At 41.4% G+C, this 26,357-nt stretch overlaps 1 protein-coding gene across 1 annotated transcript in view; it reads left to right on the top strand.

Annotated features, from left to right (window-relative positions):
- Positions 1-3,458: 3,458 nt before the first annotated feature.
- Positions 3,459-26,357, top strand: part of LOC141103525 (calcium-activated chloride channel regulator 1-like) — a 93,329-nt gene continuing 70,430 nt past the window's right edge. Inside the window, exons 1-3 of the mRNA XM_073593202.1 lie at positions 3,459-3,617; positions 15,298-15,435; positions 18,322-18,472. Of these exons, the coding sequence (XP_073449303.1) occupies positions 3,459-3,617; positions 15,298-15,435; positions 18,322-18,472 (448 nt within the window). The remainder of the gene's footprint in view (positions 3,618-15,297; positions 15,436-18,321; positions 18,473-26,357) is intronic.

Genomic DNA, 26,357 nt, shown 5'->3' with positions numbered 1-26,357 from the left:
TAGGCAGGACATTTATGAATATGAAGGGGGGCTTTTATTAATTCTGTGACACAACAAGGCAATGCTAAACAGGAGCAGTGAGACAGATTTTGTAAAACATTGACTACAAGGTTACAGCTTGATTGATAATTTCCTCCCTCAGCTACCTTGAGATAGCACTGAAACTTTACAGGATATCAGAGTATAGTTAAGTTGTAGTTAAGTTGAGTTGTTAAGTTAAGTTGTTATAGTTGTGTGAATTATGGGCAAATCATTTTTGTTCTTACTGCTACTTTACTGCTACTTTAATGGCAATACCTCACATGTTTGGTGCAATCACCATTTACATATACATGCCAGACCTACCTGAATGCCTGCATTTGCGTTTTTGCATGGGGAGATGGGGTGCTTTTACCTTTTTTATCATCTTTATTTATTTTAAATTTTGCACTTTAAAAAAAAAAATTATAATAATTAATTTAACTTTGTTACTCTCACAAGGGGTTGAACAAGTCCCCATGTGATAGCTGTGGGCAGGTGACAGACACTCTTTATGGAAACATCAGGGGTCTGTTAGACCCCTGATATCTCCTCTGCCCTCCAAAGCAACTAATTAAACACTGATCATGCTTGGCTAGATTATTTTCTGGCTGCAACAGCCAGGAAATTATGTCTCAAAGCCAGAGATGATGAAATCCTCATTGCTTCCGGCATCATCCATTACAGAGGAGATGGGGGAACAGATCTTCCTCCATTTTCTCTGTGTGCAGCCGTCCTGACTGCTTACCAAGGTCCCTGAGAAATAGGAGAGCTAGGGAACCACTGTGGGCAGTGGCGGAAGGGGGGAACCTTCGGCGTAATGTAAAAGAGATCAGGCAGCTGTAAAGTTGCATGCATCATTTCTACAAGAAATCAGGTCGCTGGTTGAAAAAAAAATATACCAGAATCATGGCTGCAGATTCAGCCACGATCCTGGTATAACCACTTGCTGGCAGGACATTTTAATACATACGCCAGTAGGTTAAAGGACTTGGGATAGGACTGTTTGGTGCTTCAAGGGCACAACAGGTACACAATAAAAATGGTAAGGTAATAAGGTAAACATATGAGATCATCTCTCATCGCCGGCTCTCCCTCCTCACAGAGACAGCGTGTGAGGAGGGAGAGCGAACCGCTGCAGCGGTGAGTCAGAAAAAAAAAAAAAACTGAAAAAAAGTCAAGTCAGTGTCATCTGTCCCCACTGATTTACCCCGCTACTGTCATCTGTCCCCAGTGCCATCCCTCCCCACTGTCATCTGTCCCCAGTGCCATCCCTCCCCAGTGCCATCTGTCCCCAGTGCCATCTGTCCCCAGTGCCACATATTAGTGCCATCTGTCATCAGTGCCACATATTAGTGCCATCTGTCATCAGTGCCACCTGTCAGTGTCACGTGTCATCAGTGCCACGTATCAGTGGCATGTCATCAGTGTCATGTGTCATCAGTGCCACGTATCAGTGGCATGTCATCAGTATCATGTGTCATCAGTGTCACGTGTCATCAGTGCCACGTATTAGTGTCATCTGTCAGTGCCACGTATTAGTGCCATCTGTCATCAGTGCCATGTATTAGTGCCATCTGTCATCAGTGTCTCGTGTCATCAGTGCCACGTATTAGTGCCATCTGTCAGTGTCACGTATTAGTGCCAAATGTCATCAGTGCCATGTATTAGTGGCATGTGTCATCAGTGCCACATATTTGTGCCATCTGTCATCAGTGCCATGTCAGTGTCATCAGTGCCACGTATCAGTGCCATCTGAGTGTCATCAGTGCCACGTACCAGTGCCATCTGTCATCAGTGCCATGTCAGTGCCACGTGTCATTGTCCTGGTGCTCCAGGGCCTTCAAAAGTGTTATAGGTAGTCAACAAGTTAGATGTGTAATTTATGTCCCTAGAACGCCTGATGGTGCTCCCTGCATGTTGGGCCTCTGTATGTGGCCAGGTTGTGAAAAAGTCCCACACATGTGGTATCGTAATACTCAGGAGGAGTAGCAGAATGTATTTTGGGGCGTTATTTATGGTATACACATGCCATGTGAGAGAAATAACCTATTACAATGACAATTTTGTGGGGAAATAAAAATAAAAAATAAATCTTAATTTTGCAAAGAATTGTGGGAAAAAATGACAACATCAAAAACCTCACCATGCATCTTACTAAATACCTTGGAATGTCTACTTTCAAAAAAGGGGTCATTTGGGGGTATTTGTACTTTTCTGGCTTGTTCGGGTCGCAAGAAATGAGATAGGCCACCAGTGCATCAGGTGTGATCAATTTTTTATGATTTGCATCACAGCTTGTAGACTCTCTAACTTTCACAAAGACCAAATAATATCCACTAATTTGGGCTATTTTTACCAAAGATATGTAGCAGTATAAATTGTGGCCAAAATTTATGAAGAAAAATTAATAATTTGCAAAATTTTATCACAGAAACTAAGAAAAATGCTTTTTTTTTCAAAATTTTCAGTCTTTTTTCATTTATAGCGCAAAAAATAAAAAACCCAGGAGGTGATCAAATACCACCAAAAGAAAGCTCTATTTGTATGAAAAAAAGGACAAAAATTTCATTTGGGTACAGTATTACATGACTGAGTAATTGTCATTCAAAGTGTGAGAGGGCCGAAAGCTGAAAATTGGTCTGGGCAGGAGGAGGGTTTAAGTGCCCAGTAGGCAAGTGGTTAAGATACACATTATTTACTTAGGTGGAATAAATACATTGAAACTAAATTTTGGCAGTTAATTTACAGTATTAATAGTGCAACTGAGCCTTACATTAAATATCTAAAGCCAAAACGTGTTTAAGCTTGGGATAGAGTAGGATATGGTTAAACCTTTTTTTTATATCTGTGCTCCAATACCCTCACTTACTGTCCTCTAGATACATTAGAAAGTTCAAGGAAAACTCTCTAAAGTGAAATAAATCAGTGATTAAACAGTTGTCACAAGAACAAGAGTCCTCATTGGAAAACTCACCCTCTATTCCTGTTCCAGTGAAACCTCAAAATTTCAGATTCACCTTTAATTCCAGCTCTTGAGACAATGGTCACCAGGTCAAATATTGGGGTGAATCTTTCAAACGGGGAATAGACATCAAAGAAACAACCCGGGATTGTTCATAACTCTTCCTTATTCTTACTGAAAAAAATGGGTTTACTCTAATGGCTTACTCAAACAGATAAATCTTTACATTTTGTCAATTATTGAAATAATCACCATTTCTTGTATTACCTTTGTTATTTCCTTATTACAGCAATTGTCTATGTCTAGATTTTGGTAATAAATATATCATGTTCTGCATTGCAAAGACAAAAAGATAACACAAGCAAGAAAAAGTCAGAATCCGGTGATAGAGTTCACAAAGGTTACCTGATAACATAAATTATATATAGGTTACAAAAATACTTACTTGAGCAGTAGCTGTGAGTATCTGTTGGAGATGACACTCTGCAGGGTTTTATTTCTTCTTTTACTATCTCAGACGCTTTCCTTCGGAAGTGGCTCCATAGTAAAACTTACCAATGGAGGCTATGAAGATATAGTCTTTGCAATTAATCCTGGAATCCGTGAAGATGTAAAAATTATTGACAATATACAGGTAACCTATCTTTCAAAATAGAGTAACTTTGTAGTATGGGCATCTACCGTATATGTCTATCTATCTCTTATTCTGCTATGTATAACTTTTTTTTATTGGTTATTAACATATATTCAGTATTAGTGATTTGTTTTTCAATCTCTTTCCATCCACATCATTACTTAGATTTGATAATGGAAAATCACGTGCAAATATGGAAAACAATTTCAAACAATGCTTAACTATATCTCATATTATAAAAAAATATTAGTACCAACCGGTAGAGTTGGGTGGGCCAATAGTTTTTATGTCTGTTAACAGCTTGAAAATCAATTGAGCTTATAATCTTGGTTTAATGCATAAGTGGGTTTTGGGAGGAGACTTATTGGTGAGACTGTAAGGTGTAACAGGTTCAGATCTTTAAAAAAAATGAACTTAAATATTAAGACTTGCCTTTAAAGAAAGATGAAGATTTCATTATTTAATGAGCAAAGTAAAGTATAGGCAACTAAAGTATAAGGCTTTTGAGGGGACACCCTCATTTGTCTGTGTCCAAATATTGTATTTCTCTATGACTATATTTACCATTGGTGGAGAGGTTTTGAGAATTGACTTTATTTAGAATTTTTTTTTACATTCTGTATTAGGTAATACAGAAAACAAAGACTCATTTAGAAATGACCTAGTGTTTCTGGGGACATTCAGGCAAGAAAGGATTCAAGTTTAAATAGAGCTGTCTCACTTATAAATTAGGCTTTCTCTAGAAATAAATGTTGATTCTAATTTCTAACAAATGTTTTATGCATTTAAAAGAAATTGAAATAATCGACAGATTGTTACAAACACAATTCACATTTTCAACACACAAGCCTAGTGCTGGACAGTTATGCCCTGTACACACGGTCGGATTTTCCGATGGAAAAAGTGTGATTGGATTGTGTTGTCGGAAATTCCGATCGTGTGTGGGCTCCATCGGACTTTTTCCGTCGGAATTTCCGACACACAAAGTTTGAGAGCAGGCTATAAAATTTTACGCCAACAAAATCCGATCGGTTAAATTCCGATCATGTGTACACAAATCCGACGCACAAAGTGCCACGCATGCTCAGAATAAATTAAGAGACGAAAGCTATTGGCTACTGCCCCGTTTATAGTCCCGGCATACGTGTTTTACGTCACCGCGTTCAGAACAATCGGATTTTACGACAACTTTGCGTGACCGTGTGTATGCAAGACAAGTTTGAGCCAACATCCGTCGGAAAAAATCCATGGATTTTGTTGTTGGAATGTTCGATCAATGTCTAACCGTGTGTACAGGGCATTAGAGTTTGCCCCATGTTATGAAAAATGTAGTGTTTGTTACAAACCATTCATGTATTTGCCAGAATAAAATGCAAAATACAGTCTCTGAAATGTGGTAGACTGGAGAATTTACGAAGTATGGTGTTTTAACTGATGTCAAGACTCACTGCCAAGGTGCCAAGGGGGAGTTGGGAGTGATGAGGAGAATCTTTAACATGCACAGAATAATGGTTATGTATATGAGGTGGGAAACAGATTTGATATCACATGTTCTTCAACCAGATTTGGAAGTTTCTATCAATTAGTTAATGAACTGTTATGCCCCGTACATACGGTCGGATTTCCTGATGGAAAATGTCCGATCGGAGTGTGTTGTCGGAAATTCCGACCGTGTGTGGGCTCCATCGGACATTTTCCATTGGATTTTCCGACACACAAAGTTTGAGAGCAGGAGATAAAATTTTCCGACAACAAAATCCGATCGCGTCAATTCCGACCGTGTGTGGCCTGTTTCGACGCACGAAGTGCCATGCATGCTCAGAAGAAATTTCGACACGGAAAAGCTCGGTCTGGTAAAATTAGCGTTTGCAATGGATACAGCACTTTCGTCACGGTGCAATGTTAAAAATGGTTTAATACAGCGCACTCTCTTCTTCTTTATAATGTGACATTAAGTAGTTTTGCTGCTCATATTCACACACACTTCTCGCAAACTTATTTTTTTGTTTTTTTCTTGGGATTCCCTTAATATATTGTAATTTGTCACATCTGACAGAATTTTTTTTTTTTTTTTTGGCTTTAAAGCCATTTTTGGTTTAGATTTTATGTTTGTATTTTTTCCAAGGCTGATCTTTGTTTAATGTTATTTTTATTTTTACTCCAGACTATTTTTGTGTGTGTTTTGTGTGTCAAGTTACCACAACACCATTGATATCTTTTATTATTTAATCTCAAGGAGATTGTTTGTTGTTGGTGTTCCTTGTTAATTTCACATTGTATTTTTGATATGTACCTGAATCCTCACAAACCAACTGTCCTTTTTCAAGTCAAACACACATAGGCAAGTATAATTCCAAACAAAAATCCTTTATTAAGGGCTCAGAACCAAACAAAGAGGGAGGCAACACTGGATCAGCAGGAGAAATTAGCGAAGCCTGGGACCCCCAGGGCAGACAACAATTCTTGAACATCAAAATTGGTGGCCTGAGGAGTCCATATGTAAGGGAGGGCAGTCTGGTCCAGAAGTCGCAGAGATCCGGAAAGCAGCAGATGACATCTGTGTCCCCAGGCTGTGGTACCACAAGAGGCTGCATCTTTTGGCCGACCAGACTGGATCCAGGGTCTTCACTTTCTGGTCTTCCTTCCACGCTTCATTCCGGGCTGTGGCTGTGCTGTTGGAGATGTGGCAGGAGGAGGAGTAGGACCTGGAGGAGGAGGAGGACTGGGAGGACCTGGAGGAGGAGGAGGACCTGCAGGAGGAGGAGGAGGACCATCTGTGAGTTCGCAAAGGTGTGTCTGAGATGTAATTTGGCCCCTCATACCTTTATTAAGAGCCTCCAATATGAGCGACTCACACATGAGTTGTTGTCCCTCCTCCATCCTCTGCATTTTTGAGGCAATGATGGCAGCAATGTCCTCCTCCACGGTGTGTGGTGCTCCCAGGGCCTCTGTAGCCCTCCAAAAGAGGCCTATGGCAGCCTCCTCTAGGGCACTCCTCCTCCTGCCACTTTCTCTTTCCAGGTGTAGGGGAGGGACCGGCATATCAGGCAGCCGACTCGGCCCGGCCACCTCCTGGCTGCGACTTCCCTGTGTTTGAAAAAGGGACATGGTTTTAGTTTTTGCATCATCAATCACAATCATAAATTAGTACTCCAAACTAACATCTAGTTAACATCATTGATTGGACAACCTGAACTATTTAGAGGAATGCTATACCTGGCTCAAGCTGGGCTCCTCCACATGTTGTTGCCTGGAAGGCCCAGGTTGGGCGTCAGAAGCCTCAGCTGGGGGGGAAGGAAGCGTGGAAGGAAGACTGGAGAGGGATGACCTGGGTTCAGTCTGGCCTGCCAGAAAATGCAGCCTGTCATAGTACCACATCCTGGGGAGATAGATGTCATCTGCTGCTCCGGATCTCTGCGAATCCTGGACTTTCTGGGACTCCCTTACATAAGTGCTCCTCAGGCCACCAATTAAGATCTTCAAAAATGTGATGTCTGCCATGGGGATCACCTGCTTCACAATTTCCAACAATTTATCCAGTGCTGCCTTCCTCTTTGTTTGGTTCTTGTAATGTGGGTTGTTGATCTCCCACAGACATGGCAGCTCCCTTAACATATCAATAAATAGTGACATGAAGTCATTATCTTTTAATAAGATGTTCACTGCAAGACACAACACAAGACAAAGCCTAATGTCAGACAAAACTCTCCAAATCTTGTTACAATATAGGCCTCAATCTAGAAGCAGTATAGGCACAAGTTTGGCTCTTACCTTCGTTCTTACTATCGGCGCGTCCAGTGCTCCTTCGTCCGCTCACAGATCGTACGTACTACGCACGCGTGTTACGCTTTATACACACTGCGCATGCGTGTAACTCCGCCAACCCCTGACGTTCTTTCTAGTCTATTCCCCGCCCCTTTTCGTTCAGCGCAGTGGGTGAAGAGCACATGGCGGAGTCAGAGCAGGTGCGTGCTAATTATAGCAACGAGGAGGAGGAAAGCCCGGATCCGGACACGTCCCGATCCAGAAGGAGACGATTTAAGGCCACAAATATGTCCTTTGGGGAGATGTTGGAGATGGTGGACATCCTGAAGAAGGCCGACTATGACGGGAAGTATGGGCCTTACCCCAACCTCAATATCAGAAAGGCCAAGATCATGGCGAAAGTGGTCAAAAGTCTGCACAGGAATTTCGGGGTACGACGATCGAAAGATCAGCTCAGGAAGCGGTGGTCAGACCTCAAATTAAGAGAGCCCGAGCAGTACCGAAAGATCCGGAGAGTGCTGCAAAAAAGTAAGTAGTTGTGCTGTGTTCCTATTCTTTTTGTGTTTATTACGTTCGTGCTGCTCCATATGCTTTTCTTAATTGTACAGTTTAAAATGTCAATTTTAATGTTCATGGGCCCATTATTCGTTCGTATCAAACATTTTTTTTTCGCCCTCTAAAACACCATTGTTTAGGCCATATGCATTTGCCAACATTTTTTAGGGCCTACTTGGATGCAAAATATTTGGTTGTGTAGATGGGTTTGTTACTAGAATGAAATGCAAACTAGATTCTGTGTAAGGAGAGGACACTCAGCAGCTGTTTTCACATCCGGACACTGGAGCACTAGTGTGGGACACAAGAACACAATTTTTATTAGGGGGGGCACACAGGTGCTCCAGTGTATACTATAGGGGGGTCTCCATCTGTGAAGCTTGTACTAAACAGGTAAGTATTGCAGGTTGACAAAGGACAATAAAAAAGCGACATCTTGGAACTCTGCTAAAATTGACAATTGTACCCCACTTCCAAGCAATGTTTCCTATTTATAGTTCTGCCATCAAATCACTGTGTGCTAATTATACAATTTTTGTTTTACATAGGGGAGAAAAGACTCGGAGGACACCCCTCATCCGAGGAGACCAGAGACCCCCCACCTGTGGACGAAGGTGAAATACCCCCAACCCAAGTGGAGCAGGAGGAGGAAGAAGATGTGGTTGAAATTGGCACCACAACAGATGAGTGTCTGCGACCACAGACTCAGGTAAGAGATGGATGCTGGCAGATTTTTGATACCTGTTTTTTTTTTATTTCTCTCTTTTTAGGTGATCGTGATGTTAGGGATCGAGATCCTTTCACATCAGAAAGTGCCCAGATCCTGATCGGGGAGATCATGGGGTGTAATTTAGAATTGGAAAACATCAAGACAAAAATCAATGATGTGATTAAAAAAATAATAACATCATTGATGTTTTGGGGCGAATTTAATACCCCACAAAATCACTTTTGTTTTTGTGTGGTACAATGTTTAAAATTTTTTTGCAATGTTTCGAAAAGCCAAATTTGGAGGATGCACAAAGTGTGCCAACATGTGCTATCTGCCATCACGGGAGATCAATGGATGCGTTTTGGGGGTGCAACCCCTTCCTCAATAATAAAGTAGCTGTGAGGAAGGGGTTGCTCCCCCAAAACGTCCCTTGATCCCCCGTGATGGCAGCTAGCACATGTTGACATTCGTAAATTCGTGTGCATCTTCCAAATTTGGCTTTTCAAGGGGTGATTTGACCCCATCTGAACGCAATATCAAACACAGTTCCTAAATACTCATGTCTGATATTGCCTTCAAGTTTTACCATATGTGAACTTTGTAAGTTCAAGTTTTTTGTCTTTCTTGTTGGTTTTACACAGGCCTGTTTTATCGTAAATGGACATTTCTATTTTTGATAATGCCACCCCAAAAATTGTTATACAACAAACATGTTGGTTTGTTTTAAAAACCTTTTCTAAATGCACATGTGATTGTGCAGGTATTAAAAAGTTTGTTAATCAAGAATGTGTGGTTTATTGTCTCAACGCTACAACACTTTTGTGGTGATGTAATTGCTGTTTTTGGATAAAATGGTGGTTATTTCCTAATGGCAAATCCTCTTTGCACTACAAGAGCATTTTCATTGCAGTTTCAAGAGCACTTGTAGTATAAAAAGTGTATACGCCTTTAGTAAATAACAGCCAACAGTGCTTTGTATAAGGTTACACAATCACGCCATTTTCAGGACTCCCCACATTGCTGTCAGGCTCAGCTAAAACAAACACAAGCAGTAAATGTCCACAATGAATTTCTTTTTTTGGCTTTTTTATTTGAAAAAGGCTTCACAAATTTGCAGGCATATTGATGGCCCCCCTACCCGCAAAGAACTCCAGGTATCGTAACCGGACATCACGGCACTCAGGGAGGGCAAGCCAGCTTTCAAGCGCCCTCAGTGTTGTTTCAGGGATCACTCCGGCCTCAGGCCCAACTGAGCCAGCATAGTTGGCCGAATATTTCCGTAAAAAGTTATGGAGAATACAGCATGCCATGATTATATGATTAAGTTTGTACTCCGCCATATGGATAGGTGTCAGAAATAGGCGGAACCGGCTGGCCAGGATTCCAAATGTGTTCTCCACCACTCTTCGGGCTCTGGCCAGCCGGTAATTAAAAACCCTCTGTTCCGGGGTGAGGGTCCTCATCGGGAATGGCCGCATAAGATGGTCCCCCAGCGCAAACGCTTCATCAGCAACGAACAAAATGGGAGTCCTTCCACATTGTCCTCTGGAGCTGGCAAGTCCAAGCTGCCATTCTGGAGACGCCTGTAGAACTCCGTCTGGGTGATGACTCCACCATCGGACATCCGGCCATTCTTCCCCACGTCCACATACAAGAAGTCGTAATTAGCCGACACCACCGCCAACATCACAATACTATTGAACCACTTATAGCTGAAATAGTAAGACCCCGAGCTGGGTGGTGGGATGATGTGGACGTGTTTCCCATCAATTGCCCCTCCGCAGTTAGGAAAGTCCCACCGCTGGGCAAAGTGGGAGGCCACAGTTTGCCATTCCTGTGGCGTGGAAGGAAACTGTTGAGGAAAAAAAATAAATATTAATATTTTTGCTTAGAAACATGGCAAGCAGATTAGGCACAAACATTCTGGGGCAACCTCCAGATAGCATTTATTAAGGGGAATTTAACAACACCAAAGTATAAGGTACACCTCATATTCCCCCCCCTCTCATGGGCCATTTCTAACATTATAGGGGGGGGGGAATCGTGGACAGGTAACCCTCTTCACTTCATTGAGAGATGAATGCCTAAATACAGGGTATTACTTGGAACAGCCCCTCCTTAGTTACACTATTGGCAGCCCACTGGACAGGTAAGAAGTGTCATAATACAAAGATATAAATACACACTGTACACATTTGAGCACATTTGGACATTCTGCTATTACCTATCAAGATAATAATAGGATCTAAAAAGTTTAAACACTACCATTGGAAAGTATACAGGCAGGCCCTTGCACTACATGCTTTGGGGAATTCATCCATAAATCTGACCACAAAAGAGATGGGTATAGTGTGTATGGGTTTGGCAAAGTCAGCAGATAGATGATTGAGTATAGATAGAGAATTGGGATCAGCTGACTTAGCAGTTGGGGGAGGGAGGGTTACTAAAAATGATTTGGGGACACCACAAAAAAAAAGCCTCTGCCACTCTGCCTGAATTTAAAGCGAAAATAACATTTCAAAACATTTTAGGGGGTGTTTGGGGTAAAGCACTACTATGGAGCTGATAAAATACTTTGTTTTAAGTGACTACATGAGGTGAATATAGGACCCGTAGACCATGCTGGGAAAGTTAGTGAAGGACAATCTGTATGAAGGACCAAAAAAATTAATTACATAAAAATCCAGCATGCATGAGGACAAAGGGGACATTCACAGCATATTCCAATCATGGTAATTAGGGAATGAGGAAAGAAATACAATACATTATCAAACATTAAATACAATAAAATGTGACATTAAAGGATAAAAATCTTACCTTCATATACTCCTTCTGCAGGACCTGTATGATGGCAGAACAGGTCTCTGGGATGATGATACCCAGAGCCTGGGGGGAGATGCCTATCGAGAACTTCAAGTCCTGCAGACTTCTCCCTGTCGCCAAATACCGCAGGGTAGCGACGAGCCTCTGCTCCGGAGTGATGGCTTGCCTCATGCAGGTATCCTGCCTGCTAATATAAGGGGTCAGCAAAGCCAACAGACGGTGAAATACGGGGTCCGTCATCCTGAGAAAGTTCCTGAAATCATCAGGATTATTCTCACAGATCTCACGGAGCAAAGGCATATGAGAGAACTGGTCACGCTGAAGCAACCAATTCTTGGTCCATGAACTCCTCCCCACCCTGTTCATGGACTGGACTTGTGTCAAGGTCAGGACCCCAACACCAAGCCCCCGCACAGCACGAACTCTACGAGGAGTACACATACGCAACATGGCTAGAAAACGGTTGGCTGCTCAGAACGAAGTAACAGAATGCACTGAAGAACAGCAAGGCCTGTGAAGAGCGACCTGAAAAACAGTAACGAACGCACAAGAACACAATGACTAAGTCACGCGGAACTTGCTTGCACGCACTGAAGAGCAGATACAAACCCACAAGCACAAACTGAACGGCAGAAAACGATCTGAAAACCACGAGTCTGAAAAAGCGCGAATCGTCTCTCACCAAACTTTTACTAACACGAGATTAGCAAAAGGAGCCCAAAGGGTGCCGCGCTTGGTTCTGAACTGGCCTTTTCTAGTCTCGTCGTACGTGCTTGACGTCACCGCGTTGTTGGCGATCGTAAATTCCCACAACTTTGTGCGACCGTGTGTACGCAAAACAAGTTTGAGCCAACATCCGTTGGAAAAAATCCTAGGATTTTGTTGTCGGAATGTCCGAACAAAGTCCGACTGTGTGTACGGGGCATAACAGAAGACCACACAAGGGCTATTCTTACTGTCATAAATCAATAGTTTCTAGTTTATAAGAGTATATACATGTGTCAGAAGAACACAGGATTATTAAGTATCCAAACTGTTTGGTATCACCCAATCAAATTGCCTCATTATGGTGAGTCATTTCTAAACTTATCAGCCTTGACATTACAGGTGAACTTTTTATCTAGAATTCCAATGCTATCACATTTTATAGATAAATAAATAGACACTCAGGCCAGATTCATATGTACCACTGTTCAAAAGGTTAGCAGTACATTTTATTGTAATAAACATAGGGCTCCATTCACAGAATGAACTCGCATGAGATATTTAGGTGTCAGACTCAGGACACATTTTGCCTAAATATCGCACACGATCCTGCGGTATTTACCGAGAAGTGAAAAAGCTTGGTAAGTACTGCATGAAAAGGCGTTAAAATCCATTCACAGAACAAAATACAAAATTAAATGTATGCAAAAATTAAGTAGTGCTCAAGGAGCAATATGTGGTATTTGTGGAATGTGTTCTAGTTGTTAGGGGAGTTCCCCGCTGACAGCTAAAAGTAAAAAAAAACTATTTCAGGCAATTCCAAATTGGAAGAAAATGGAATGAAACAACCACGCCAACATTTTTAAAGAAAATAGTGTGGGGTCACCCCCAAAATCCATACCAGACCCTTATCTGAGCATGCAGCCTGGTAGGTCAAGAAAGGGAGTGGACAAGCGAGCACAACCCCCCCCCCCCCCCCCCACGAACCATACCAGGCCTCATTCCCTCAAGAAAGAAGGCCTCTTCCTATAAGCCCTCGCCGGTTGACGCCCGCTCCTTATTAATGTTAATAAATATGCCAGCTAGTGCCAGGCATTAAATTATTGCATGTTTCCACTACTAAAATACAGCAAGACTTCATAAAAAAACTCATACAGTATTTTAGTAGTGGTTTTACCAAAAGCAATTATGAAAACCGCTGAGGAGTATTTTACCACATTTTTTAAGGGGACACATACCACTTTTTGAATGGAGCCCATAATACTCTATGACCCTTACACATTATATTTTTTATAACAACCATGACTGACTGAACTTAACATCAGGCAATCGGCATGTTTTGTTTTATTGGTGGTAATGTTTTATCATTGCCTCTATATTTTGGTTGGATAGTCCTTAAATAAGTAAGACACCTGTCCATAGTACAGTTCTAATTGACAGTGTCATCACAGATCTAGTGTATTAATAACAAAGTATTCCAAAGAAGATCAGTGAAATAGTGGCGCTGTAAAGAAAATATATACTGTACGTGAATCGTGAAAATAAGTGTTACTAACCATTATTGTAAACACATGACCTAAAGTGCAAGTAATAAACCCAAAACAATTATCATAAAAATATATAATGATGACTGAGTGAGTAAATAATCTGATGATGACAAACAAGTGATTATGAATATCACAGTGAGTAGTTCATGTACTATTGCTTCAACTAAGCAAAATGTCCAGACCAAAAAAAAATATATATTGAACGTCCAATCCAAATAAAAATGAAGGTGCCACAAAGGGGTGCAACACAACAGGTGAATATGCAATAAAGATCTTCCTTTGATGTAAACACTCTCCTCCACCACACCGATTGTGATTGTGAATCACTCTAACGGAGCCGCACTCACCAGATATGCTCCCCCTGTTGACGGAATGCATCTGTCTGTCTGTCTATCTATCTAGGTGTTTGAGAGATCAAATTAGGACACTGGGCTGCAGCTGCTCTCTATGCCTTCACTGAAATGACATGCTATACCTGGTAACACTGTCTGCCTTCCGTCAGCAGGGGGAGCTCCGTAGACTTGTATGCTGGCCGCACTGTACTGTGGGAGTCAAAGTCCTGAAGGGGAGCCATGCTGTGGAATCCTATGGAATACTGAACTACAATAACCATAAGGGCCATTTCTAATGCAAGCAAAGACCCAGAGAAGTGGGACGGAGGATTCGTGAGAATAGGCAGCTGGAGGCATTTTCTCAGTGACAGACTGACCAGGAGCGTCACCTATTAAGGAGTTCCATCTGTGTGGGCCCACCTTTATCCAGCTCGTGTAATCCCTTGGGGGGATCTTTATAAAGCTTACACACCGTGCATGAGAATGCAAGGCATGCATATCTGGTGAGTGCGGCTCCGTTAGAGTGATTCACAATCACAATCGGTGTGGTGGAGGAGAGTGTTTACATCAAAGGAAGATCTTTATTGCATATTCACCTGTTGTGTTGCACCCCTTTGTGGCACCTTAATTTTTATTTGGATTGGACTTTCAATATATATATTTTTTTGGTCTGGACATTTTGCTTATTTGAAGCAATAGTGCATGAACTATTCACTGTGATATTCATAATCACTTATTTGTCATCATCAGATTATTTACTCACTCAGTCATCATTATATATTTTTATGATAATTGTTTTGGGTTTATTACTTGCACTTTAGGTCATGTGTTTACAATAATGGTTAGTAACACTTATTTTCACGATTCACATACAGTATATATTTTCTTTACAGTGCCACTATTTCACTGATCTTCTTTGGAATACTTTGTTATTATTTTCTTTTTTAAAGTTGGCAGCTGCGGTCTATGTTTATTTTATACCTGAGCGCAGTGGAGGGTCACCAACTGTTTTTGCGCATTACTTGATCACTCTTTATAAGATCTAGTGTATTAATCAAATATATTCGGAAAATTAGAGCAACCAACCAGCACAAGCTGCATTTCAAAATATTAAGAAACCCATTCCTCATTCGGATATAAACTGCATAGGAATATTATTCTTTTACTAGTTTTCACTGTGTGAATGTATTTACAAAAATAATTTGACAATAATATATGCATACTTTTTTTGTTTTTTCAAGAGTATGGTTAAAGAAGCATCAACTTATTTATTCAAAGCAACACAAAACAGGCTGTTCATACGAAGTGTAAAAATTCTAATACCATTTACCTGGCCAAAGAAAACGTATGAAAAAGTAAGGACAGAAACATATGATAAGGTAAGAGATTGCACTTTTTGGGGATTTAACACAGATGGTATTATAATGCATATATTTATGATTTAATAAGCCTGTAAGGGGGGCTTTATGTACAGTATTTTTTGCTGACTGTACTCATTGGCATTACTGCTTTATAAGAAGGGATCCAAAACATGTAATGTCCTCTGTAAAATCACTGCTCAAACAAGAGAGCATATTAAGTACCAAAGGGAACTGCTGCTCATAGCCCACAATTCACCCATCTCTGTGGTTTCAGGTGCCTGCTGAAGGAGCTCGTCAATACTCTCCACATGGAATGAACAAACAAGTCGTCCGCACTCCAATGACATCAGCCTTCACACAGTTTTATTATTCCAGGGCAAGATCACAGAAGAGTCCACCCAGACCAAGCCCCACTCTGACAGGTTTGACCCAAAAAGAGGCTTAATCAAAGACAGGTCAATAGATCTCTATGATTAAGCTCCTTCTTGGTGAAACGTGTCAGCTGGGGCTTGGTCTGGGCAGCCTCTTCTGTGATCTAACCCTGGAAAAATAAAACTGTGCGAAGGCAAGGGTGCAGCTGACTTGTTTGTCCTTTCCAAGAAAGTACACTGCTTTTTGTAAGGATAACACCTAAGAATATATTTTCCTAATTGGGTCAGTAATGTGGCAGGGGTGGAAAGGAGCCCATATTCTGTCAATGAGAAACCTACATTCTAGGCACATTGCACATTGTAAACTAAAAATTAGCCTCTGTGCTGGGTTACTATAAGTTCACTTATATGCCATTATTGAATAGAGAATGTGTCTGCTGGAGCAAGTAATTGACTCAATCTCAGAGGATGACCAGCAGAGCGAATTTTTCTATGGCTGGATCCTTTCTACAACTGACCCAAGAGGGTTAGGTATCTGATTTGAACACATTTAGTCTGCAAAAGCACACATGCTGTTGTAAATCACTCTTTCTACTACTTTATAGCAAAGCTTTTTAAATAGCTATTCTGATTAACCACTTCCAGTTTTCTGACCCGAAATGTACTACGGAAAGGCAGCCCACACAGGCAAAGTGACGTACTTGTGCTTCGCTGCCTGCTTTCAAGTTTAGGGCCCCCCTGCCAACACCTGCTTTGATTGTACAAAGCAGGAGCCTGTCAGCAGGTCCCAGGCCAAAGATTCACGGCCAGGACCTGCTGATCGGCTGTGTACAATCACAGCCCAGAGCTCTATGTTGACAAACAACACACAGCTCTGTACAGAGAGAACAATCTCTTTGCAGGGATGAGAAACTTAGGGATCTATAAGTAAAAGCAGCACACTTTACACACATTTAACCCCTTGATCACCCTAGATGTTAACCCTTTCATAGCCAGTGTCATTAGTATAGTGACGGTGTGTAGTATTATCACTGATCACTGTATTCATGTCACTGGTGAAGTCAATGGCAGTTAGTCAGTTCCCCCCAGCGTTAGTCAGTGTCAGATTTCCTGCCAAACTATCGCAGTCCCATTATAAGTTGCTGATAACTGCCATTAGTAGTATAAAAAAAATATAAACATATATATACACAGACATATACACACATACACACTGTTTGTTTATTTGTTATGTTTTTTACTTTATTTCAGAGCATATATATATAGAGATATATATCTATATATATATATTCTGCTTTGAAGTAAACAAAATTTACAAGTGTATATGCTGATATCTCACCAAAGCCCCCCCCCCAAAAAAATATAAAAAAAATTCTAAAAAAATTCTAAAAAATTAAAAAGTGTAAAAAAATAAAATAAACTACTGACACCACTCTCCCCTGCCCTACCAATACTGTCCACTGCCCCAACCCCCTCCCCCAAAAAGCATTGTGAAACAAAAAAAAGAAACAAATTAAATTGTAAAAAAATCAATTATTAAAAAAAAAAAAAACTACTGACACTGTCCACTGCCACATGCCACCCACCCCCTTCCCCAGAGCACTGTGGAAAAATATTAAAAAGGTGATTTAAAAAATATTTTGCCGGGGGTGGGTCTTGCGGGCGCGAAGCGCAACCTCCCTGAAATGAGTTTACCACCTCCCTGAAATGAATTTTTGCAGGTTGGGATGTCTGATTTTTGGCCAAAATTTATGAAGAAATTTGATCTTTAATTTTTTTTTATTGGATATGTTTTGCATCAGAAAGTAAAAAAAATCTGTTTTAATTTATAAGGCAAATCATTAAAAACCCATTGGTGATCAAATACCACCAAAACAAAAGCTCTATTTTTGTGAAAAAAAAATTATATAACTTTTGTTTGGGTACAGCATTGCATGGCTGTGCAACTTACAGTTAAAGTAGTGCAGTGCTAAATAGCAAAAAATGTCCTGGTCATGAAAGGGGTAACAACTTCTGGAGGTCAAGTGGTTCAAGACATTTCATTCAAGGAGTATGTGCTTTGTAATTGTCATAAATAGCTCTACCATGTTCATCACTCTAAAGGCTCTGCATGAGCATCTTGCTGTGTTCTAAAAAAGATAAATATATATATTTTTTAAGCCTGTCAATCCAGTCCACTACTTTTTATCCTGCATGTGCTTCCCTGCTGCTCCTTTCCCCTGTGTAAGTGCCATTTCAGATGATTCACCCTGTTGATAATGTCATCACCTCCCTCATGTGACGGTGCTCAGGCCTGATTATTGGCCTCTCGGGCCCCAGCACTACATTACGGGAGGAAGTCACATGCCCTCCTTTACCTGGAAGCACCAGGTAGAGGTATTTTGCAGTTGCCCTGCTGGAGCAACCAAGTGGCAGGGAATTTTAGGGAGGATGGCTATAAATGGGTCAGGGGTAGGTTTTAAATAGGACAGAGCCTCCTCACATTTAACTTTTGCAGTTATGTAGAATATAACAATTGTCTTTTTTTCATTAGGCAGATATTGTCATTGCATCATCGCATGTTAAGTATGGAAATGACCCATACACATTACAGTATGGACAATGTGGTGAAAAAGGACGATACATTCATTTCACTCCTGAGTTCTTGGTAGATGACAAAATGATCTCTGTATATGGACCACGAGGTAACAATACAATATTAATTTATCTATCACATTTACTTGCTGTGCAAGAAACTTTAAAGTGGTATTAAACTCAAAACCAAAAATGTAATATATTGCAGCTCACCAATCATTAGATGGGGTGGCTGCATTAATTTTCTTTTTTCCCTCTGTTTTAACCTGATGATCCAGCCAGTAACATGCACCTTATATAAGAGTGCCTACACTCTGGGTGAAGGTGAGGAAACAACAGAGACACTTTTGAATAGTAGCATGGTTAAGCAGGGGAGGGGGAATGTTAGTTGTACTAGCAGCTAACACTATAAGCAGTTACAACAGCAGTTTTTTTTAAATCTTTTGGGACAAGGGTCTTTCAGTTGAAACTCTCTTCCATTCTTCCAGTATGCCAGGATAAGTACAACTAATGCCTGACACACACTAATAGCTGGGTTGAACGAAAAAAAACCTGACGTCTCTAATCAGAGAGGCTGTACTAACAATCCGATGTTAGTGCAGCGAACTCCCCCCACTGAGCTGTTGTGTTCAGACAGGGGGATGCCCCCCCTTCCCCTCGCCAGAACACTCCAGTCAGTGCTCTCAGCCATTGGCCATTGGTTTTCCAGCATGCTTGCCCGACAGAAGTCAGCTTCTGTCAGACCAGCTGCCATACACAGGGGCCGAATGTCGGACGGTTTTTACTAAACTGGCAGATGTTGCCCAACATTCGGCCTGTGTTTACTAGGCTTAAGGGGCTGTCACCTATCCTCCATTCAGAGATACCTTTATTTTCAAAGAAGCTGTAGAAGGGTAAGCATAGTTGGGCTCTCTTGATAAGAGCCTGTGAAAGCCCCTTGGTTGTATTAACCACCAGAAGACTACGTGGGCGGGGTGGGGGTGGCAAGGATGGAGGAGGATTTCAGCTGAAAGAAGAGGAATTAGCACAAGCAACTCATCCTACTGTTTGTAAGTTATGTCCCTTGTGCTCTTGTGTTCCCTTGCCCTTTCTCTTCTTGATTTTAACTACATTTAGGCTTTCAAGTGTAAATAACCTTATTTTTTGTTTTGGATAGATCGAAGAGGAATTTGAAAATCCGTCAGTTTTTATTGTTGTCTATGTCCCCATTAGGTAGATTCACCCTCTCTATTTGGTATGTTTACTATTATTAATGAGAGGGAAAATGAAAGAAAATCCCAAATGTTGGGTTGTTGCCAGAACCGGAGTAAAGTGGAAATCTTCCAATAGGGGCACTAGTTCTGGTGACCCTGGTGACAACCAGGGATTCCTTCACTTGTGAGATATTTTTTCCCACTTCCTGTTTTGGTTAAGGGACATGAAGTTAAGGAAAATCTCCCCAATGGGACACGTAGACAAAGAAAAAAAACATCAGACAGTGGTTATAACTCTCCCTTACGCTTCCCAAATAAAAAAAGTTTTGCCTTTTTGGCCTTGGCCTTCCTACTTTATCTAGTTGCCGACCACGCACTTTAGCTTTACTGCTACAGTGCGAGGTAGCTGTGCGGAATCACGTATGTATACACGATTCTGCTCTTCCGGGGAGGGGGCGCACACACGTCACCCGCTTGTGTTGTGATTTTTGACAGAACAAGCTGATCAGCGGGTGTCGGCCAATGGTTGTTCAATGGCACCCACTGATCAGCGAGGAGGGAGACAGGACAGAGCTCTGCCTGCCAGTGGGGATGTGCTGGATTTTGTTTCTCTGCAAATCAGGAAATAAAACCCATCACATCCCTTAGTAAAAGCACCACACAGTACACACAAAAACACTAGTTAGGCACACATTTAATCCTTTGTTCGCCCTAGATGTTTAACCCCTTCCCAGCAGTGTCATTAGTACTGTGAGAGAGTGTATATTTTTAGCACTGATCACTGTATTAGTGTCACTGGTTCCCACAAAGTGTCAGAGACGGATTGTCTGCTGCAATATCGCAGTCCCAAAAATAAAAATTCCGGTGTATATACCATAGTTTGTAGACACCATAACTTTTGTGCAAACTAATCAATATACACTTATTGGGATTTTGTTTACCAAAAATATGTAGCAGAATACATATTGGCCTAGATTTACAAAGAAATTCGATTTTTTTATTATTATTGGATATGTTTTCTAGCAGAAAATACAGAAAGTAAAAAATATATATTTTTTTTCAAAATTGATGGTATTTTTTTGTTTATAGTGCAAAAAAAACCCCAAAAAACAGTGGTGATCAAATACCACCAAAAGGAAGCTCTATTTGTGCGGAAAAATGACAAATTTTATTTGGGTAGAGCGTTGCATGACTGCACAATTGTCAGTTAAAGTAATGCAGTACCGTATAGCAAAAAATGGCCTGGTGATAGACAGGGGTAAATCTTCCGGAGGTCAAGTGGTTGAAGAATATGTTACCCCTACATTTCATATTCCTGATATGTGGATATTGTGCCATGAACTTGTGTTAAAAAGTATCCTGTTCTCTTTGTATTGCTTCCTTTGTGTGAAATACCTGGTTTTCCTGACAGGGTCCCTGCTATTTCAAGCTGACTATGCTAAGCATGAGAGCACATCCATTCTAGTGTGGTTAGTTTTCTTGCCATTTACTGGGAAGATCAGTAATGTGATCACTCATAAAAAAAGAGAAAAAATGATATTTATAATTATATATGTGTGTGTGTGTGTGTTTGTGTTTCATTCCTATTTTAAACGGAATGGGTTGTTGTACAAGGCAAGGGTTAACATATACTTTAAGGCTGTAATCTAAGGTCCAATGTACAATGTTTCCAAACTTTAGTCTTTAGCTACATTTAGTATGGAGCCTGTATATCACAGTCAGATTACTTGTTAGGCATTACTGGGTTTAACCACTTGCTGTCCATGGCAATTTTTAAATGTTTCACACACATGTTAAAATCAGCATTTTTTGCTAGAAAATTACTTAGAACCCCCAAACATATATTTTCTGAAAGCAGAGGCCCTGGAGAATAAAATGGTAGCTGTTGAAATTTTTTGTCACCTGATATCTATGCAGCCATTTAGCAAGTGCAAATTTTCCTGAAAAAATACAATCAAATAATTTTTAGTGCACACAAGCACAATATCTCACTTGTGTGGTGCAATCACTGTTCACAATTGCATGTGTGCATTGGGGGATAGGGGAGTTTTAAATTTTTTTTATTTATTTTGTAAATATTATTTTTTATAATCTTAAGGATTTTTTTCATTTAAGTTTATTTATTTATTAAGTTTATCAAGCTTATTATATGATAACTTTGGGATAGGAACCCTTGATGGAGACATCAGGGGGTCTAGTAGACCCCCAATGTCTCCCCTGCCTATAAAGCAGCTAATCAAAAAATGACAGCTCTGATACCGGAAGGTACTAAATTATCATCACTTCTGGCCTCATTCATTATAGGGTATATCAGGTCCTGGGCTCCCCCTGGCAGCGGGAGAGGGAACAGCCGTTTCCAGTGCTGTAAAAGGATCGGGTGGCTGTAAAAAATGAAACCACTTGCTGATAGGACGTATATATACATTTGGTCAGCAAGACTTTGAGACTTGTTTTGAGATGCAATAGATCGTTCCCTTACTGGCACACTACAAACCATGCAAGTAAACAGTCCTTCACTGAGGTCTGTACCCACAGTGTCCCTTGAACTTGGAAACCTCCCCCCAGAACTCAGGCAGTCAGTCTCCTTAGTGAATCTTCCAGACCGGATCCCCAGTAAACCCCTCTCTTAGCTTCAAAAGAGTTTGTAGCAGGATAGGCCCCCCCAGCTTTGCACCGTTGGGATCTTGATGAGACAAGCAGACTCTTCAGTTGAACTGCCTAGAAGGGCAGAAACCCCTCTGGCTGGGAACCTCTCCTCCTGGGGAAGAACCCTGCTCTCTCAGGCTCCAAACTATTTATTCACTCCCCAAGCCACCATCTGGGCATCCTCCTCCAGGGATTGGCTGGATCTACATAAATATTCAGACGGCTTATTTGACTCTCCTACCCACTATATCCTGGAAATCTCTAGGAGACAGGGGGAATCAATCAAACCTGTAGCCTGCAGTGCTCAGAGCAGCCTGAAGTAATCACAAGCTACTGATTTCAGGAGAGCCACAAAAACTAAATTTGTCTAACCTAACTAGCCGCCTATCAGAAAGGGTGCTGCATAACAAGGCACATTACCTTTTCTATAGAAAAGGGATGTAATTGTTCATTAAAGGATAAGTTCACCTTTGTACAAAAAATAATAAATGCACATCTTTTTGCAGGTAAAAAAATGTGCATGTATTATTTTTTGTAGTAGGACCCTTTAAAATTGCTGATGCCATGCAGGTTTCCTGTACTCTGTCAGTTTATCTTTCTTGTGCATACATCCCGTGTGGGGAAGCCGATACTTGCTGACAGGAAGACTCAATGAATTACCACTGCGCTCAACAGCACGTTGGTAGTTCATTGAGAACTACAAGCTGACAGCCGCTAAAGATGTCGTTTGACAATTCTTTTGCTTTCCCCATGACTCAGAATCCATAAACATCAGTGCAGCACTGGATGAAAGATGCAAGGGTCTGTCAGGAGTCCAGAAACTCATTGATCTTTTATACACACACACTAATTACAATCAAACAGAGCAAAGGTGAGGATGGTTAGCTTTAATAGCCATTCAAACCCCTTTGTGTCAACTTGTGTGCATGTTATCAGGCCAAAATCACCAGGGTATGTAAACTTTTGATCAGGGTCATTTGGGTAGTTTGTGTTGTCATTAGGATTTAAAAAGAGTAAACATAGTTGACTGATAATAAATGGCTTCAGCCAAATACTAACCATGAGTGAAAGAAAAGTTTTTGTGTTATCATTCATATTCTCTGAAAAATGGCCAAGAAATCATAAATTCTGCCAGGGTATGTAAACTTATGAGCACAACTGTATATCTTAATTTCAAGGCTTGCATCTGTAGAAAAAAAAGTCCTTAGCCCACTAGTACTTTTTTTTTTCCCATAAATTCTAAAGTGTGTTAATATGGTATCTCCCTTTTATCTCTGAGAACATATTATTAACAGGTAATGTTTTAGATTTTTAGGAGTCCCTATAACTGGCCTGATCTGGCAAAATATCAACAATTTAAGTTATACAGAGCCAGTTAGCAATCCAAAAAAACATCAAAATAATGATTAAAAAAAATCAACGTGCATCAAAGTGCAGTGCTGGCAGTGTGCTGTTAAAATTTCTGGGCAACAAGTGACCATGATTACCGCCAGTTGCCCCTACAACACCACAGAGCTGCGCTCTTCCCTTCTCTGTCAGGAGCTGCCACGGAGTAATCTCCGCCCAACAGGCGCTCAGCGAGACGTGACATGATGTCACTGAGGGACCGGCCGGGAGGCGGGAGGAGGAACCAACCAGGCTGTCAATGACAAAGTAAGCAGATGGGCATCTATGAATGAATTAATCGGCTAACTCTGGTGCTGGTGGGGGGGAGAGGTGAGATTAATAATTAATGGTTTTCCAATGGTATTTGCAATATGCAGCATGAGGGGGTTCATGTATTACCACTGGTCACTAATGCATTAATGATCAGTGTCAGTTAATTTGTGCTGCATTATTGGCACCAGTATCAGTGTTCATTAACCCCTTCATGCTGCAGCATAACACTGACACCACTGCCAGTAATGCAGCACAAAAGGGTTGATTAACTGACACTGATACCAATGGCAATACATGAACCCCCTCATGCTGCATATTACAAATACCATTTGTAACTAAAGGGTAAGTTCACCTTTACAGAAAAATCTGTAAGGTGAACTTACACAGGACGCCCTCCGCACCCCCCCCCCCCCGCGGTCAATTGACCTGGAGGAGCGTGGCAATCACATCGGGTCGCCGCCTCAATGCTCTGGGGCTTACAAATCCCCGCAGCTTAATCTCCAAAACACACCTCCTCAGCAGGTACATTTAGGAGCATTCTAATTGGTTGGTGCCGTCACATGGGAGGCGCTGACCCATCAGAACCCGCGTAGAGATTCCTGTCGCCGCAGGTGAAGAGGAGAGAAAGCCGTGGGGATTTCAAATCCCTGGGCCGGTACAGCAGCGATACGGGGGGCGGAAGGGGAGGGGGTCCAGCGTAAATTCACCTTACAGATTTTCTGTAAGGTGACCTTACACTTTAACCATTTGCCGACAATACTGTAGCTGCAGCCCCGTCGCAGTATATGTACTGCGGGGGGGCTGAAGCTACAGTATTGTATTGTTGTATTGTAGTGTTGTATTGTTTTAAAAGGACACTGACTCTTTCTTTATACCCGGGGGGGGCTCAGTTTACCATCTTCGCCCTGGGCACCAGATGGCCTTGTGCCTCCAGGTCAGATCCTCTGTGGACTTCCTTCAACTGCTTTCAGGAACTCTGTACGTGGGTCCCTAGCTCTATCTGGAGCTGGGCACCAGATGGCCTCTTCTAAATGTCAGCTATGTGCCCCAGAGGGCCACAACCCTCAGTCTGGGTCTTCTTCCACAGGACAAGGACCCTGCTGTTCCAGGCCCTGGTCTATTTATACACACCTCAGCCCCCTACATGCCATTCTTCCTGCCAGGAATTAGTTGAGGCTGTTTGAATATGCAAGTGATGGTCTGCCTCTTCTACCCACTAAATTCTGGAACCTACCAGAAATTAGGGTAAAGCAGTCAAGCCTGCAACCAGCAGAAACCAGAACAGCCAAAAACTAAATTTGCTTCATACTGTTAGCAACCTACCTAGGAGGGTGCTACATAGGAATAGTCAATTGGAAAAATACTGCATTATGTCCACCAGTTGGAAGTAATGATCATAGGAGATAAAATAATTTTTGTAAACAAAAAATACCTATTTGGCAGTATCCAAAAATACAACAAATAACATTACACTTTGAGAAAAATATATTACAAGTATTTATTTAGTGCCAACAATGTACACAGCACTTTAGATACAGTATATGTTGGACATTCACATATTGAACCCTAAGGACTAAGACTTGGATGCCATTAAAGTTCATATGCGTGTAAGGGCAGGCATTCCAATCATTTTGGCAATATAGTGTATGATGCAGTCTGGCACTAACATAGTAGTTATTTTTTTGCCCCCGTTTTATTAGGGAAAAGGGGGGGGGCTTTGTTAATACTCTTGCCTTCAGAGGAAGGCGGGGTTGCCCATTTACGTCACTGAGTGGCCCCGTCCTCAGCTATATAACAGCTGTTATTGAGAAGAAGCGTCACTCGACGGGAGCCTCCCATGGAGGCAGAGCTGTTGAAGCTTTTTTTTTTTCTTTTTTCGGCTCGTCGGGTGGTGTGAGATGGATCTACATCGTGGGACATTTTTATCTTTTTATTTTTTAATAAAGGACTTGTCCCAAAGTGTCTCCTGTCTTTTTTACTATTTTTGACACTTTTTTGTGAAATGGTAGGAGTACAATGTACCCGTTACCAATTCACATAGGTGGGGAGGCCACAATCTGGGGTCCCCTTGTTAAAAGGGGCTTCCAGATCCTGATTAGCCCCCCGCCCGCAGACCCCCACAACCAAGGATTGTGGGGATAAGACCCCAAAGCATCCTCCCTATGTTGAGGGCATGTGGCCTGGTACGGTTCAGGAGGGGGGGTGCTCTCTTCCAACCTCTTCCAGGTTGTGTGCTCGGATAAGGGTCTGGTATTGATTTGGGGGGACCCCCATGCAATTTGTTTTTTAATTTTTGGTTTGGAGTTCCCCTTAATATTCATATCAGACCTAAAGGGTCTGGTAATGGACTGGGGCGGAACCCATGTCGTTTTTTTCAATAAGTTTTATCTATATTGCCGAGACCCGACAATTCATTACAGCCGCAATCAGTTTTAAATTACTTTTTTTTCCTTTAGAAATGTCATTTTGCAGTAGTACTGTTCTAAACATGGGAAAA

This window comes from Aquarana catesbeiana, linkage group LG07 (genome assembly GCF_042186555.1).
Source record: "Aquarana catesbeiana isolate 2022-GZ linkage group LG07, ASM4218655v1, whole genome shotgun sequence".
Taxonomy (NCBI): domain Eukaryota; kingdom Metazoa; phylum Chordata; class Amphibia; order Anura; family Ranidae; genus Aquarana; species Aquarana catesbeiana.
The sequence above is the reverse complement of the archived record's forward strand: the minus strand, read 5'-3'. Positions and strand labels throughout refer to the sequence as shown.